The sequence below is a fragment of the Ostrea edulis genome, chromosome 5 (genome assembly GCF_947568905.1).
Source record: "Ostrea edulis chromosome 5, xbOstEdul1.1, whole genome shotgun sequence".
In the NCBI taxonomy this organism is placed as follows: Eukaryota; Metazoa; Mollusca; class Bivalvia; order Ostreida; family Ostreidae; genus Ostrea; species Ostrea edulis.
Window position 1 is genome coordinate 9,724,163 of NC_079168.1, and position 18,409 is coordinate 9,742,571.

At 35.9% G+C, this 18,409-nt stretch overlaps 1 protein-coding gene across 1 annotated transcript in view; it reads right to left on the minus strand.

The window, feature by feature from the left end:
* Positions 1 to 1,779: 1,779 nt before the first annotated feature.
* The window catches only part of LOC125651344 (uncharacterized), a 32,069-nt gene continuing 15,439 nt past the window's right edge, over positions 1,780 to 18,409 (minus strand). The window contains exons 5-20 of the mRNA XM_056167201.1: positions 16,438 to 16,560; positions 15,992 to 16,246; positions 15,718 to 15,862; positions 14,344 to 15,493; positions 13,035 to 14,244; positions 11,578 to 12,935; positions 10,721 to 11,432; positions 10,490 to 10,606; positions 10,098 to 10,414; positions 8,728 to 8,832; positions 8,475 to 8,631; positions 8,194 to 8,377; positions 6,465 to 8,041; positions 5,007 to 6,326; positions 4,399 to 4,929; positions 1,780 to 3,575 (exon numbers count right to left, since the gene is read on the minus strand). Of these exons, the coding sequence (XP_056023176.1) occupies positions 3,307 to 3,575; positions 4,399 to 4,929; positions 5,007 to 6,326; positions 6,465 to 8,041; positions 8,194 to 8,377; positions 8,475 to 8,631; positions 8,728 to 8,832; positions 10,098 to 10,414; positions 10,490 to 10,606; positions 10,721 to 11,432; positions 11,578 to 12,935; positions 13,035 to 14,244; positions 14,344 to 15,493; positions 15,718 to 15,862; positions 15,992 to 16,246; positions 16,438 to 16,560 (9,530 nt within the window). The 3' untranslated portion in view covers positions 1,780 to 3,306. The remainder of the gene's footprint in view (positions 3,576 to 4,398; positions 4,930 to 5,006; positions 6,327 to 6,464; positions 8,042 to 8,193; positions 8,378 to 8,474; positions 8,632 to 8,727; positions 8,833 to 10,097; positions 10,415 to 10,489; positions 10,607 to 10,720; positions 11,433 to 11,577; positions 12,936 to 13,034; positions 14,245 to 14,343; positions 15,494 to 15,717; positions 15,863 to 15,991; positions 16,247 to 16,437; positions 16,561 to 18,409) is intronic.

The window sequence follows — 18,409 nt, forward strand, 5'->3', positions numbered from 1 at the left end:
TGCCTCTATAAAACCTCTCTTTCTATTACCAAGTATTGTAAAAAGCTTAAAAATTAGGTAAAACAAGTTCACACTTACCGTGTTTCGCTATTTGCCGCCATCGTTGTGACGTAAAATACCCGATTAAATGTGGGTAGTACCTAGGATGTCTCGGGTTAGGTTAAAAGGTCATTTTCGTGACGTTTTAGAGTTACTCGGTACGTTCTATTCATCCTCGAGTTAACTCGGGTTTCCCAATCGAAGTAGGCCTTTAAGTTCCACGCAGCGTCTTGCGCTAGAAACACCAGTCTTCAGCTCAGTCCGACTTCACAGATATCAGATGACGACTTTGTTGCATAAAGTATTTACGGTGGGTTAAACATTTGCTCTGTAGATCGTAATATTCTGCATTAATGTTTTATGCTGAAATGTTATCTATCCTTAGTGATGCAGTCATCAATGATCTTATAATTATATGACACCCCCCCTCCCCCTATAGACTAGATCTAATCGAACAGGGGAAATTTGAGTCATCAATATATAAACGAAGTATGGTACAATAATGTATTTAATATGTCATTTAAAAATCAATTTTAGAGTTAACCAAGGTCGTCAAAATATGAATGAACGCGATTGCTAACAGCAGTCCATCCCCCCTTCTCCGCCGTCACTCGGTACGACAACGCGACTGTAATGAAAGGGCGGGCTATGATCAGACTTTAATTGTAAGGTAGTGAATATTCCTAAGTCTTGTTTTCGTTTTTGATGACTGAATTGTAAATTAATTTCAACACTTTACTTTCATTGTTAATTTTGTTATAATTCAAAAAGTGTTGTAAAATAGTGTTTGAATTTCAGGAAAAACGAGTCTGATTCTTCAATACATATGATATTAATCAAAATATTCGATGAAATTGTCAAACTTTCATAACTTATCAAAGTTTGCATTATCATGGTTATTTTGTTATGTCATGTTGATCAACTGACCCACGGAAGTACAGTCCAATACGTCAAAAAAATGAATAGCATTCCTATCCTAGTTTAACTGTTGACGCAAACGAGAAGAAAAATGCATCTCAAGAGATTAAAATATTTCTGAAATTTTTAGAACTAAAGTCTGAATCATATCTACTTTTATCAAAATTAAATGCAAATTCATAAAGCTATAGATTTATCCAAGTGAAGTAAATACAAATTTCACTGGCATGATATACAATGTTGTGTTTATAATAAAAGCCATACATAGGCCTATTGTTCATTGAGGTTTTATTTTTAAAAATCATTGCATTACATTTTTCAATATTCACTTGTAACTTTCAATCTGAAGTATGAACATTCAAATTGACCTTCGAATTGAAAAGTGTACTACATTTGTTAAGTGATGTATTTTAGTATTAAATCATTCATATCATGAACTCTCATGGTACATATAAACATGATAAATCTTTATACGTGAAAGTAAACACGGGTCAAATTATGTAGGCCTACATCAGTTTCCTGCAACACCGTGGCCAAACTGGTACAACATAAGGAGTAGATGACCACTATTGATTTTTAGGTCCTATGGTAAATCCACTCTGAACATAGGAAGATATTATTTGTTCAATATTTTGAAATGGTTTGGCACTACTAACAATTACATGATGCATTTGTATAACCCTTTTAAATTGTGCATCATGGGGGCATCATGTTTTACAAACATTTCTTGTTAATGTTTTCTTTCTATCCATCATAGACAGTGGTACTATTCATCTACATAATAACTGATATATGATAAAATGATGGAAAAAGAACAAAATCATGTCTTCATCACCAATTTTATTTACAAATAATTAATAAACCAATGAGAGAAATTAATATAAATGGAAATATTGAATACATTCCGAGTACAAATTTCAATATATGAATGAGGATATAGTATGAATAAAGCTTTGTTATGTGCACAAAGACAATGCACTTGGGCTACAATGCTCACCCGAGCCGCCTTATGGACTAACAATGACCCAAGACCTTCCATACAACAACATTGTACATGCCTCGGGAAGTTTTACCAAAACAATAATAATTTTGTTTCTATTGAAAGTATTCTGGAAAAAAATAAGACAGGTCATATTTGAATAATAAGACCATTCTGCTCCGACAAGGTATTATTGTCTTACAGACTTCAAAATTGTATGAGCATTGAAATTTAAAGCATATATTGACTTAATTGTGATCCCATTCTTTATCTAGATTCGGAGGATCATCTGCTGAAAGAAACATGAGGACAAAAAGTAAACGTTGCATTTTGATCTTAAAAACATTTTTTCAGAATGGTTCTTGATTTCTGCATAATCTTTCCTGAGAGTTTGGTTTACCCATCCAGACGGTCAGTAATTTATACACTGCGATTTTGACAAATGTCGTGATACTCTTTGAACCCTATTGTGGCCCCATCCAACCCCCGGGGGCCATGATTTGCACAAATTGAATCTGCACCATGTCAGGAAGCCTTCATGTAATTTTCAGATTTTCTGGCCCAGTAATTCTTGAGAAGATTTTTAAATGACCCTACCCTATTTTGCTTTTTGTGATTATCTCCCCTTTGAAAGGGACATGATCCTTCATGAATAAACTTGAAAGCCCTTCACCCAAGGATGTTGTGTGGCAAGTTTGGTTGAAATTGGCCCAGTAGTTCTTGAGAAGAAGTCGAAAATGTGAAAAGTTTACGATGATGCCGACGACAGACAACGGAGAATTTTTGATCAGAAAAGCTCACTTGAGCCTTTGGTTCAGGTGAGCTAAAACGTGATCCTACATTTCTACAAACTTGAGTTCTGTTTTCCAGGACACTTTTCAATCAATGAAGTAAACTTTGATGATGTGATTCTGGAGTAAAAAGGAAAATGTGTATAAATTAGCAAGGGGTATTTATGTACAAACATGCAGACATTTTGATCAGGAAAGTGCCTTCCACTGCATGACTCAAATGAACTAAATGTAACTTCTAAGTAACAAAGAAATACTACAAGCTTCAGAACATAAGTAATCTAATGGCTTCAAAAACCAAGTAAAAAAGTGTATCTTTTTAAAGTCATTTAGACGCAATCATTTTGCTGGACGGATATTTGAAATATCACACTTCAATTTCAAAAATAAATTTTGATATTATCTACACTTTTTCAGCAAATAATGTCCATTTGAATATTGAGAAGAGACATCAGCATACTTCGTTTCTAAATTTCACATTAGATTTAAAATTTACACATTGCCTCACGCCAATTCTGAACTGTAAGTGCATTTTTAATTATCCTTACGCAGTGTATGGCAGCAAAAGCTAACTTGTGACTACTGTGTGTTGTACACTCCGTGATATGCACGCGATTCTCCTGTCGGACAAACAGCATTGATATCTATATATATAACCGCGGCATTATTGATGTCGATGGGGATGGAATGATCAAGTGTGTAGAATGGAGACAGTATGTCCGAATATCCTCTGTTGCTGCCAATGGACACGACAAATGCTGTGGGTCCCTTCATGGTGTCTTGGAACACATTCGACCAGTCAATCATATATTCGCCTGTTGATGATTTCTTCACTCTCAAGCTATTACCTATGAAAAAGAAGACGGAATACAAAATAGAGTTGGACAAACATCGATTCCTGGATATACAAGAGGTGGGATCAGGTGCCTAGGAGATGTAAGCATCCACCCTATATCTTGATCAGGTTGAAATGTGAACTTATTATGTAATTGTCTGAGAAAGAGGTTTTAGACAAAATTTCAGGGCAATACCCGTGTCAATTCCGAATAAAAATCTGGAAAACTGTTTGACCTACTTTTACCCAAAAAGTATGCCATGATCTCCAATCCAGCTGAAATACAAACTAAACTCATGTATTCCCCAGAGAGGGACCTTATGACAATCTCGGCAATATATGTATCCATAACGAAAACAAGGGCTGTTTTCCTATTAATGTTTTTCCTATTAAGTGATACTATATATGACATTGACTTTTGACCTTAAGAATCAATATGCATCAGGTGCACGTGTACCAAGTTTGACGGTCCTAGACCTAACGGTGCGGTTTACATCCTGTCTACAAGGTTTTCTTACTCAGTGACACTTCTAACTTTTACCACCGACTTTGATGGACAAAAGCGCCCTCCACTTAACATGAGGGATGTGTGTACCAAGTTTGACTGTGATGCCATTAGAGACCGATTGAAATTGAAAATCCTATTTCACGTCCAAAAATGTAATAATTTGTTCAGTAATATTTGTAGAGAAACTTTTGAAAATGTTTTAAAAGTTCTCAAGAATACATCACGAACATTGCATAATGACGGACGAAAATGGAACGCAAGAGATCTGATGAAATTATTCTGCAACAAATCATTTAACACGGTCTGCTAGTTAAAACAGCAATTTTACCTGTTAGTTGTGGACGTCTAGCATCTGTCATTATGCTGCTATTTGTTGGTTCGCTCGAAACTCCGCCATCATTTATTGCTTTCACCTCCACTGTGTAAATATCGCCGTCTGAGCCGTGTATGTCGTTAGATGCGTATGTTTTTAATCCGACTTTTCTCCAAGGTGAAATTACTTTATCTTCCCTCCACAATCGTGTTTCATATTCATGGATACCAGAACTGTCCGTAAACCCATTCCACGAAAAGGTCAAACGTGATTTATTGGACTGGGTTGTAATAATAGGAGAACTATGTTTGACAGAAATTGCATTGCTTGGTAAAAAATCTATTTTTGTTGCCCGAGTTTCTGGAGATTTGAATGATATAGTAATGGGACCGTGCGATTTCGTTCCTCGAAGTTCAACACCATTTGTGCATCGTATAGCGATGTATAATTTTGTTCCGTGCTGGAGATGGATATTAGAGAAGACACAGGACGTGGTCGTAATACTCTTTCCCCAAGGGATTAGGGATGTTGAGAGTGGAAAAGGTCCTGAAAGAAAACGGATGGTTATCGTAAATGTGAAAAAATGATTTAATCAATAATAAAATTTTACTCGGTAAACTTACCAGCTCCACATTCACATTCGCGTATTCCACTTTCGTTATCCATGATTTTCCATGTGACTGTAAATGTTGTGAGGATTTTATTTCCTGTCACTTCCGATGTGTTATCATGTTGACCACTACTATTCTTGTTTGATATTGAAAGATCTTCATATATAATGTTAACGTTCACATGAGAAATATCTGGTTCTGTATGGTCAATTACCATGGCTGAGGAATGATACGTGGATTTCAAACCTGCATTATTTGTAGCAACAACAGTGACGTAAACACTACTGTTATGTGGAACTTCTATATTCATTATCTCCTGGAATCCAGTAGTGAAAGGAAGCAGTGACCTTACTTGGTACCCACTTTTCGTTGTTCCAGCTCCGACGTGTATAGACTTTATTCCACTTTCAATGTCTTGAATGTGCATGCAGACCCTTATAGAACTCGACGATAGCTGGGAAAGCGTGATGGGTTCCGTTGCTGTTTCATACGTAAGGCATTGATAAAGTTTTATGGTAAACAAATCTGGTAAACCCCTGGACGTGAAAGTTATTGTAATGTTAGCAAAACCAGAATGTTTAGATACAAACATGTGCTCAGTTTGCGCTGATCCATTTGCAAGATGAAACAGATAAAGTGTTGTTTTCATGTTTCCAATATGCACATGAACATCACGTGATGGTATTTGGGCATCTGACATGATAGTCAATCGATAAAACTTTTCAGCTTTTAAATGTGTAGATCCTTGATATTCAACCCGTGTCTTCTTGTGTAAAACAGAATGGGTTTTCTTCACTATGTCTATTGTGGTAGCCCCCAGCTGTGTACACCGTAAACCATTAGGTGGTGTGGTATCGATTTGTATATCTTTTGCATAAATTGGACCAATCCAATGTCCAGCAGCGTCAAAGGCAACCAGGGCGACTCTGTATGTCCTATCATGTTTTAAAGATAACCCGTGATATTTGTATGTATTCCTTATCTTCGCATCGATATAGATATCTATGGTATCATTGCTGTCTTTTTCTGTCAGAATTACTTTATAATCCTTAATGAAGGAATGGTGATCGTCAAATCCATGCCATGATAAAGCTACTTCATTTGTTGACGATTGGTATATAGCGTTTCTGTGGAATTCAGTATTGTAAACGACCCCTCCAACTGGATTATCTAAGTCAAGAAGAATTCCATCAGAAGCAAAAGACGACTTCATTCCAATAGTGTTTGTAACTGTAATTGTGAAGTAAAATCGGACACCTGGTGCTATTATATTGCCTTCCACGGGAAACGAGGTTGAGAGTCCAACGTTGAGAGAATCAAACAGGTCGTTTCCTGAAGAAGAAGAAGAAGAAGAAGAAGAAGAAGAAAAAAAATATAAATCAGATACATTTACACCCTCACAAAGAATGATATCGATTCAAAAGAACGTTTATTTGAAATGGTAAAACTTATGAAAATCATTTGGCATACCAAACGGAGACGAGCCTGCAGATATTGCATATTTCTCAATTTGTCCTCCACTTTCTGAAAACACGCCATCCCAACACACAAGAAAATCGGATGTTGAATTAAGAATATCAATATCATTTTCACTGCATTTGAAAGCTGTCTCTTTAATAGATTTTCCTCTTCGAATAGTTGGCGCTGTTGTGTCGATAAGTAGGGGACTTGATTGCCTGTCTATATACGTATTTACTGATAGCCAACCTCGTACATAAAATACGTAGGATTCCCCATGCAAAAATTGTTTCCCTTTTTTTGTGCAAAATGTTGTGTTTGTTAGATGTCCGTTTTCTTTCCAAACATTTTCTGTCTTTCTGTCAAACACACCGGCTCCTGGATATTCATGATAAACACCGATGCTCCATTCAAAACGTTGAATCTTCGTCATATCCTTCACTGTCCACTGAGCAAACACGCATGCTGATGATAAGCTCACGCTTCCCGGAGATTTCGCATATCCAAAGCTAACAGAAGTTATTTCGGTTTCATTTTCTCTTTTTGTACACGCATTAGACCTCAAAGCAGAATTACATTTGTGTCCTATTACAGAACATGTGCAATCGTTATTACATGTATGTGTTCGACATAAATATCGTTGAATCTTTAGAAACCCCCTACCATGCGTGATATCATCCGCAACTATTGAAACAGTAGTTTTCGAAATTTTACTTCTTAAGCCCGCTTTGTTCAGCGCAAAGACCGACAGAATTATTTCTTCTGTTTCTGATAATTTACGAGTTAAATTTAAAGATAATGTTTGGGTTTCGCTGTCAACATGGTCTGTGTATACTATTCCATCGGATAATTCCGAACCAGTATAAGAATTGCTGACAGAAATTCCATACTTCTCTATTCCAGTATGGATATCCGTAAACCCATACCAAAGCAGCGCAAGTTCTGTAGTCTTATCAAATGTTCTCCATTTCATCGTTTTTTTGAAACCGCCAAGCTGTGGAGGAGACGAGTCAATGAGGACTGAATTCGATACCCCATGTGTGCATAACCCAGCTGCATTGCAACTTGATACATGCACTGAATACGAGTCACCACTTTTGAAAACATCTTTATCTTCAAGTTTAATTGTTATATTATTTTCATTCCCCTGGGTGTAAATATTTTTTATAGTTTTTCCATTATTGTGCGACTTCAGAATAACTTCATTGGATATGATGAAGCTTTGCTTTTCTGTAAACTTCCATCTCGCAATCAATACGGAATTGTCATATTGTGTGCCTAGTCGATGTGAAAACTGAGAAGAATCAATGAATGGTACAATCTCTTCTGCTGGTGGTGTTGTATCTACCCGGAATTTTTCCGATGATCGTTGACTGTATAGTCCTACTTGGTTGTACGCCCTCACTATAACGTATAAATCTCTATTTTCTGGCAAATTTACTGCTGTTTTAGTCATGCGCTCGCTAAGGAGAACGTTTTCAAAGACGGTGATATCACATATGTCATTGCTCGTGCTTATACACCATTCAAAATGGTCGAGGTCCGAATGAGGATCTTGAAATCCTATCCACTGTGCCGTCAGGGAATTTCTGTTTTAAAAAGAAAGTATTTAAGGTTACACAAAAATGAACGTTCTATCATTTATTTTAAAAATCATCTCTTTTCAATTGTTTTCCATTTGATACGGAAACAATTACCAATTGCGTAAATGCGTGTGATAGCCGGATCGGTGTATACGTACTTGTGACTGATGTAATGTTGATGACGATCACTCATTCCAACATGAACAAGTCCAGCTATTGGTGGAGAGTTATCCAGTATAATACCATCAGAGGATTTGGAGGTACACAATCTCGCTTGGTTGCAAGCCTTTACGTTGGTGTAGTACTTCGTTCCAGGAATAAACTCGCTTGTCCAGCAGTACTCTGTTCATAGACAAAGAGGGAAAGTACCACTATAGTATTATCAACCGTTTTAATCTTTTTAACTATTTAACAACATTATGTGGGAAATTCCCTTCACCTTTGATTAATCCAGCAGGCGTAGCTGGGAATACGTCAGAGGCCCCCCTCATTGTGCCGATGCCTATTTCATAATATGCTAACTCTGTATGTGGATCATGGAATCCATACCATTTTGAACATATGTGGGTTATATTGCGCTGGAAATCCACCTCAATCTAACAAATATTGTAATGTGTTACGTAGTTTTAAACTATTTGAAGGAATAACGTGTTTAAGAAACTCCCACATTAAAAATATTCATGATGTTATACCCCATTTTCATTTCCGTCCAAGACGAAACCTGTAATCGGCGGACTACTGTCGATGATAAAGGGTTCAGAGTTTTCCAAGATCGTTAAACCAGCGTTGTTAATGACCTGAAATCAATTAAACAGAAATGTTTGTTTTCCTGCACAAACCGTTACAACATCAAAACGTACACATCTCGCCTCTACTACTATTATGTGCATGTGGGACAAAATACTACAGCACGATTAACTTGTTATTCTTCGGCTTATCAAATATATTAGATAGTGTAAAGCCAGCATTAAAACATATAAATAATTACAATTTCAAATTCTTCATGTAAAACTTATACGGTACCAATTTTGATGCACCAGATGCGCATTTCGACAAATAATATCCGAAAATCAGATGCCACATGTAATAACCCAAATATCATTGAACACCTACACCCCGTAATTCATCATTGTGGTAAAGTTGCTTCAATGATGTACTTGATTCAACTAAAATTCCTCTTTCGATTTAGGTAGATATCATTCAGATATTGATTGGGTCCGAAGACAGCAAGTGCTGTGTTTGACCCGAGAACACATGCCCGAAGCTGCAGGCAGAGTGCAACACATCATTTCGAGGCTCAAACAAAACAGCTGTTGTCCGACGACACATTCTACAACTCTTTTGTTATACACCTTCATTTTTAGGTTGTTTTTATTAAATGCGCATTGTTTGTCGACTATGAAACTTTAACAGGGCAGTGTGATTGCGCATATTTATCAACGTATCTACTAGTTTTAAAACTTAAGTACCAAATATCCTAATCAAAAATTACATTTTACGTGTGTCTGTTCTGCGTTTCGTCTAATAATATTATGTATTCATCATCATTCAAATCAGTAAACCTCGCCACTACGTAAACAAGCAGCCAACAGTATGTGTGGCGGCTCAACAGGGGATGCTTACTCCTTCTACACACCTGATGCCATTTCTGGTATATCCAAGGGTCCGTGTTTGCCTAACTCTTAATTTTGTATTCTAAAATATGAGTTACGAGATTGATCACTGTTCGCCATCTTCACCTTTCCATGCAAGTTATTCAAACATTATGATTTGACAGAGCACTATTTATTGAAATTATCAATTTTGAATATTTTTTCAAATCTTGAAGTATTTCCAATATCCGGGAAATTACATAATCAGCACATGTACATGTAATACTGCCGATGAAATGTGGTTACTAGATTCTTTTACATTTTTAAATCAGGAAATGCACATTCGTATACGGGATCTATGCTGAGACGACGACATGGAATGACAGAACGAATATGAAATAATATTATGCGTAATTATATGAGGTGAAAAAGGTGTTTATAAAATAGAAAAAGCTGACACTTCTGCTTACCAGTAATAATACATAATATTCGTAACAATCAACGAATTTTCCATCAGCGTCTTTCAGTTTCCATGAAGTTCCTTCGACTTCAGTCATTGGAAATACATCAGCAGAGACAGCTGATGAACCAATTCCGATTTCGAATGACTTTATCCCACTTTCTGGGTCGTTAAAATCGTACCAATTGACAAAAATGTCTTTGTAACTTGATACGTATTTATCGAATCCTGTTCCGCCAAATACTATACTGCCAGGTAGTGGTGGAGTATTATCGAACATGACTCCATCTGATGATACTTCAGTGAAGAGTCCAACTCGGTCAATAGCTTAAATAATACAAAGACATTTTAAACACACGTGACTACATTTTATAGTTGGGTGAAACGGAAAGTTCAACATACCTCTAACTGTTGCATAGTACACTATGTGGGGTTTTAACAATACATTGCTGATAGTTGCATATGTTAATTTTCCTGCGTCAGTAAATGACGCCACGTCCTCTCCTCCAGGGTATGTTCCTGATAGAAAGAAATGTGAATACTTAGATTTAATCAGTTACATACATGTACACACAGTACAGTATATACGTAAGGGGTATATGAATTGATTAAACGATTAGAATAAGTGATTACCAATGCTGTAGGAATATTTTTCTATTCCAGATGGGTACTCTATCACCATTTCCTTTTCTATATCCGTAAAGTCTTCCCATGCAAGTGATAATGATCTGTTGCTGTTCACAAAATATCCAAAGTCAGCTGTAATCTGTACTCTCCCGGGAAAAGGTGGTGTATCGTCAACAACAAATCCATTACCACATAAAGCAATCTGACTTTTCTCTTCAAAAGTTTTTTCATACTTGATTATTGTTTCATTGGCAAAAGCACAAACATAATATTTTTGGTTTTTTGTAAACCCTATTCGTTTGAAATATCCAATCCCTCCTTCTGAGAAAGTATCTTGTATACAGGCAGAATCATCAGCGCATGTCTTTTGTGGAAGACGTTTCTCTTTCATGATGTACCAATTGATCTTACGACCAAATGTGTCCAATACGACGCCATTTATTTTCCAATCTGGTTTGATAAAATTGATCTCATAATTATGTAACACATTTATTTTCTCTCCCAGGTAACGACTGTGAACAAAAGCTTTTATTCCTGTAATATCTAGAGTATTGGCGTTAACTTCATAGACGATGTTTAATTCAGAGTTACCCGTACTTTCTTTTTCGTTAATCAGTTGACACGATATTGTCGATTTTCCTGACAAGCAAAATCCTCTTACACATACCGACAGTTTGTGTTGAGAATACTCAGGCAGGGATATATTTCGTTGATGAATCTGAAGGAAGAAATATGAATTTCTTGCAATTGATACCAGACCATTTAGTCTACATGTGTAAAAAAAACAACCTAATTTCATTTCATAAACTGTTACATAAAAATTATAATATAAGCACTAATGTGTTCAACATTCAAATACTTACTGAAACAATAGAGGTGTTCACGGTAATGAAACTGGCCGTCATCCACTCAGTTATTTCAGCTGCATTTTTGTCTTGCATTGCTAGTGTGTACCTAACCGCGTTGGATGAGTCGCTGCATTCAAATCCCTTGAAGTTTAACCATAGATCAAAACAGTCGGATGTGGACTTCTTTAGTAAAGACTGGACTTTGTTCGGTGAAGGTACTTTGTATTCTATTCTAGATCCAATTGATTTCAATGACTTTGTACATATTTTTTCAAAGCATGGTTGTACAACAGCCTTATAGTGTAAACCATCTAATAAATGTATATCTATGAAAGTTATGTTTTCACGGTTATGCACTATTCTTAGTGGAACTATTTGGTTTTCTGTCATTCCTATTTGCAGAAGTAACCCAGCTCTATAATGTGTTACCAAATGTTTGTAGGGACTTCTAATTGTCCAGTACGCCATGTAGGATTTGGGATCAGTTTGGTAATGCAAGTTTTCATCGCAAGCGATAATTTCAAAACTAAAACTTGTGTTAAACAACTTCATAGTATTGATGTAAAACTTTGGATTTTCTATTATAGGTAGGAAGGATTTTCTCATAACATTCCCCAATATTGATGGGCGCCCTGTCCAAATAATATCTTCAGATGTGATAGAGTACAAATCTGGTCCAATTCCAGAAATCTGAAGAGTGAAGGACTTCTCAGTTGTTAAGCTTTTATTTGTTACCATGATCTCTACATTTTGACTGGTTAGCATGACCGTACTCCGGAATTTGGGACTAAGAGAGTCACATGGTATTCCATCGTATACATTAACTGAGTCCGCTGCTTTTGATTTGTCAATAACAAAGAACCCATCAGAAGTTGATAAACTACTTCCTCCTGAAGAAGTTGCTCTAATTAGAGTGTATATTCTGGTATTCTCGGGTAAACTAATGTTATTAAAGCATTTATTGCTTGGAAGAGAACGAAAGTTCATCAAATCATCCGTGTTATTTGAACCGAATGCAACTTCAAAAGTAACAGTTTCATGGTGCTTAAATCCAGATATAGCCACACAGACAGTGTCATCGCTTGCAATATAATCCAAATCCTCTGACTGGGAGAACTGCTTGCTAATGTCAAGAACCGTTCCAGTTGTCGGAGGATATCTAGAAGGTACGCTAAACTCCTCCGTCCGAACAGTTGTGGCATGACCGACAATATTGTAGAAATACAATTCGAAATAAAATGGCGTACCGTCTTCGTTTAAGTTCTGCACTCTGTCTACGGGATACTTAAGGCAAGTATGTTTTCTATCAAACATGGGGCAGTAGTTGGATGGGTAGCCTTGTAGTATTGGGGTTGTAAAGGTAGATCCGTGACCTGTCACAAAAAAATGAATAATTAATGATTAACTATTAGCGACACATTACAAAACCTAACTGCAAACTTAAAGGCATCAAAATCGAATGTGCAATTTACCTATTTTGAATAAAACCGTGGACACCGGCTGACTTTGTTCTTCATCAACAAATGTATCATTATTCCATACAATGAATACGAGCTTTTGGTCAACAATAACCTTGATACTGCCTTTATACAGAGGAGGTGTGTCGTCAATTACCACGGGTCCAATCATAACAGATGTTTCTAAGCCCGCTTTACTTGTTGCTTTTATCATTATGAAGAAAGGGATTCCTGAGTCAAGGGTAGAATGGAATCGTTTATCGCTCTGCATCCGTTTTGTTGGTCTATACGGCAAAATATCTGGGGCTATAAATTGAGATTTAGTCGATGCTAATCCGATCTGTAAATCATGAATTTGCGATTCTGGGTCTGTCACATTCCAAGAGAGAGAAATTGTGTCAGACGGAATATACGTAACTTCATTTTTATGATACGCCTTCACTTTTTGACAAATCGAATCTGCATAAGATGAATCGTTAAATTTCTCTTCATTCAGGTGAAAGAGATTACCCACAAGTGTAAATTCATTGTCAGTACTGTTGCATATATGCGCACAAGCCTTGGTCCAATGTAAGTTAATCGCTGACAAATTTTGAAGTATAAGCCATGCGGAATTATTATAGCAGCCAATAAATTCTCTTGTTTTGGCTTGTTCTAATACTACGTTGTGTAATTTTGGCGGAGAAACGTCGTATATGATACCATTAGAACACGCTACGTCTGAGGGTTGGAGAGCATAATTGTAAGCAATCACGCTGGTAAAATAGAGGCCTGGGGATGGAATTATTACTCTGGTATACTCATCAACTGTTTCGTAAATATAGCCTGGCAGCGCATTATGATTTGTATGCAGTAACTCTTCTTTTGACAAGCATTTTTCACTGAACCCGATGCGATATTTTTTAATCCCACTCTCGTGATCGATGAAACCGCTCCACCTCAAAAACGTTTCGTTTGTGGATGTATAGTCAACTTCAGGGGACCCTATCTCTCCTTCCATGGCAAACCCAGTTTCAGGAGGAGAATCATCTGCTAGTATTTCCGTCCTAGAAATACTTACCAGCTTGGCATTGTTCATTACTTTCACCGTGAAGAAATATTCCCTGTTGTGGTGTCCATTCTGTGTATTGTTTTTAATCAAGCTATTAAACTTAACTTCATACAAAGAGTTTTCACAAACGCCGACTTTTGGACAGTAACATTGATCTGTATGATTGCACGATTCCTAGGGAAGAATAAATGAAATTAATTGAAAATATAAACAAAATAATATTAAAATCATATTTTCCTTCTACATTTCTATGTACATAAATGTCATACTTACTCCAAACTGAAAGCGATTCACCGCAAGGCTACCTATACCTAACTCTTGTCCACCTAAGGATGTACCAAGCATCCATTCAATGGAATAGAGACCGCTGTGTTCATCTAAAGCTTCAAATGAAATCGTCATTTTTGATAGATCAGTAGAGTTATGAACGAACAGCTGATGAACCCCGTCTTTAATCAGATACATGTCATTGATGTCCGGAACACTTGCATCTATATGTATTGCTATTGTTTCTTTTATGGTGTTGTTCATTATATCTTCAGGAATAATGGAAGCCTTATATGTTTCTCCGTCCCTTACATTGTAATGTCTGCAAATCGATTGCTTCATAAAATTTGGAACCGGTATATTTTCTAGTTCAATATCGTTCAACGTAACCGCATATCGAAAGTCAACGATACCATCCACATTCAGAGTTCCGCTGACAGGAAGTTGACCAGTGTGTTGTTCATAAACTCCGTTGTAAAGACTGTGATAATCAGCCTGGATTTTCCTCAACAAATTGTAGTTAACATTGAAAGAATTATAGTATCGTTTTATCCAGTTAACACAAATTTTCCCATGATTTGTCTGCCATGAGTAGTTAGTAGCTGGATTTCCTGTACTAACTTTAAGTTTTTTTGTAGGATTGATCAAGATTTCTGACGAATTATCGAACAAAACGAACCGTCTTGCTTGTTTGAAATTACCAGCATTGTCAATAATGCCCAGCGAAACTCCATACAATGCTGGTTGCTTGTCAGGTAATTTGATTGACTGGGTGTCACTAGTAATGTTCAGAGTTAACAAGGAGCTTTCATCCATCGTTAGTGTCATGTTGTCTTTCTCTTTCGTATCATGAATGGTTATTGTATAAGTTTTTATTCCAGATGCCTGATCAGGGTTGTGAAGATAGGGGTCAAACCAACCTCGTAGTGTTACACCAATATCGACAGTTTTTGTTAATCGATTTTCAAACAGAATATGTTCATTGTTTCTGCATGAATTGCCTTCTAGACAATGTTTGGGCGCAGTGGAGTCTCGTATCATACATACTTCATGAGACGATTTTGTAGAACGATAGATATGTGGGGATGATGAGTGATTATTGAAATCTAACGTTTTTAGGTATCCTCCTGCATACGCTATGAACTCCAAACAAAGGCTATCAAATGAATAATAGAAAAATGAACTACAGTTAGAAACACTACTGATTTGCGAATATGAAAGTTGTTATTTCAAAACCCAACCTCTACGATAAATCATTTTTAAACGATTTCAAATAAAGTATCAGAAATTTTACAAGTGTTGTGAACTAAATGGTTGTTTGACTATTCCGAGTACACAAATGCGTTATATAATGTACATGTAATTTTATTCTACACTTACTGTTCGCCATCTTGTAAACTCCATTTCGCCCCTATTGACATTTTGCACGTAATTAAGGTGGAAAGAGGTTTTATGTCTGTATAGATGTTTAATGTACAACTGTTTGACTGTTTAGGATCCAATGACTCCAGATTTTCTCGGTATCCTTAACAAAATGATAAATGTCTTAGTTACAGCATCATCAGAACTCATCCCAATACTTAAGTTATATCACTGCATTCTTTCTCACTTGACATTTGAAAAAAAAATTATTTTAACATGCAACAGTAGGTACCTAAGGCATTTCTCTTTGAAAGATGTATGGATGAATTGACAATTCCAAATTGAAATTCTGCAATGTGACTTGGCTGAGGAGTTGAAACGTTCACTTTGCTTGAAAATGTAAACTCAAAAGATAATTCAGCTGGCTGAAACTTCATATAATTCGCTTTCTCTTGAAGACATGGTCCAATGGAAGTTGAATTTCGGGCTTCACCACCACTGTTTTGTACTCCAAGTCGACATGTTAGTAAATTTGGTGCAACTTTTACTGAAATGAAATAATGGATGTTGAATTGTAAATAATTATACTGTAGTTGTTACAATCACGATTAGTAGACTGAAATATTGCTAGATGCAATTGCTAGATGTAAGTACAAGAAAGGTATTTTGTATCATTTTTATATACCATGCATATATTTGCGATTCAGCAAAAAACATTTAAGAGTACAAAATACATACAGTTACAAATTTTGTGGGAGTCACTGGATGAAAGTGAGAATCCATCACTGCAGACACAGTTCTTGGCGAGGTGATCACTACACGTACCCGGCCAACACCAGTTTTGTTTCCAGGAGCAAGTCGCTATCAAAGACAATTTGAAAGTTTGACTTTAAGAAAGTTAGCTGATCAGCTTTTATGCACAACTGTACAGGATGCTATAACTTTGTATGTACTGGTTCAATATTGATCGCATTGGTCCAAACATATTATACATGTACTACTTATCCCTATCGAGTTGAATATTTAAAATTTGTGTCGTTTCAAATACTAAAAGGGTTTGGCAGGGACTACTTTTTGTGGCGGAAGGATTATTTAATCAAACAAGTCGTAAATTTGCACGATTTTACAGTTTCTGTTGTATCCAACATATCGTAAATTCTACTTATATTTCAGTTGTATGATATAAGCAGTTGAGACTTGGAACAAATTTAAACGTTGTAGTCAATTAATTTGTTCGATATATTTTTCCAAACCGAACGCCGATTCTTAAAGAACGTCTAAATTAATTTACCGGAAATTTTGTATAAATATTCAGTATTTTGACCAATAATACAAAACTATCATTTATAACACCCCCGCCCGCAACTTTTAATGGGGGCATAGACACGATTTGAACTGAAAATTTTTAAATCTTATTTTCCATAGTTTTAATGTTTGTCATGGTTAACTAAGGTATTTCTAATGATCAGCAAAAATGTTAATGTCAAAACAATGTTGAGTAAATTTTAAGACAATACTTTGTTTGTAATTTACATGCAATTTCAGAAATTGACATTACTCTCCTTGTATCCCTTTTTAAAGTCTCGAATTCTACATCATGAATTGTTTAAATATCAAGTGCAAAAAGGTCATCATTTATTTTCAATCTACTAGCATTAACATTTTTACATCAAAGATTGTTACAAGACATGATTATGTATCTGTTTTATGTAATGATTAATTTGTGTTGTTTATGTTGTGTTGACACCAACAGACAAGTCTAAACGAGTAAAGTTTGAGTATTTAGGTCATGTTTAAATAATTGTAGTAATGTACACACTTCTAAAGTAGCAACCCTTCTGCTCTTATCTTTTGTCGTTGTAAAATCATCAACTTTCGTCATAATACGTTGCTTTAAAACTTATGTTTACCAATACCATGATTTTTATGCAAATTTGAATAACAATGACAATCAAGTACATGCACATGAATAATAAGGAGTGAGTAACATTTTCCTTATATACTAGTTGATAACAACGAAAAATGTATACACAATACGATTCATAAAGACTCTGTAGTGTGTTTTACTACGAGTTCACAGGGATCCGGATGCAAGGTGAAGATAACGAACAGTGATCAATCTCATAACTCCTATAAGCAATACAAATAAATAGTTGGGCAAACACGGACCCCTGGACACACCAGAGGTGGGATCAGGTGCCTAGGAGGAGTAAGCATCCCCTGTTGACCGGTCACACCCGCCGTGAGCCCTATATATATATCGACATATGAATGAAAATTATTGTTGTAAAATTTATATATATATATATATATATATATATATATATATAAGGTGGGAGCATGTGCATAGGAGGAATGTATCCCCTGTCGACCGGTCACACCCGCCGTGAGCTCTATATCTTGAACAAGTAAACGGAGTTATCCGTAGTGAAATTCAGTGTGCAAAGAACGACCGTTGAAGCATGCATGGGTAACTGTCACATTCGTTTATATCTATAAAACATGTAATATTTAGTATCTTATAAAACTTCCAGTTGTAATCGCTAGAACAATATATTATTCCTATATATATATATATATATATATATATATATATATATATATTTGCATGTTCAATGTTTTTGTCGTTGATTTCTTTACAAATTCTAATGATAGCTATTTCCTCATGAATGTGCTGTAATTGTCAATAATGTGCGTATGAAAAAATCGT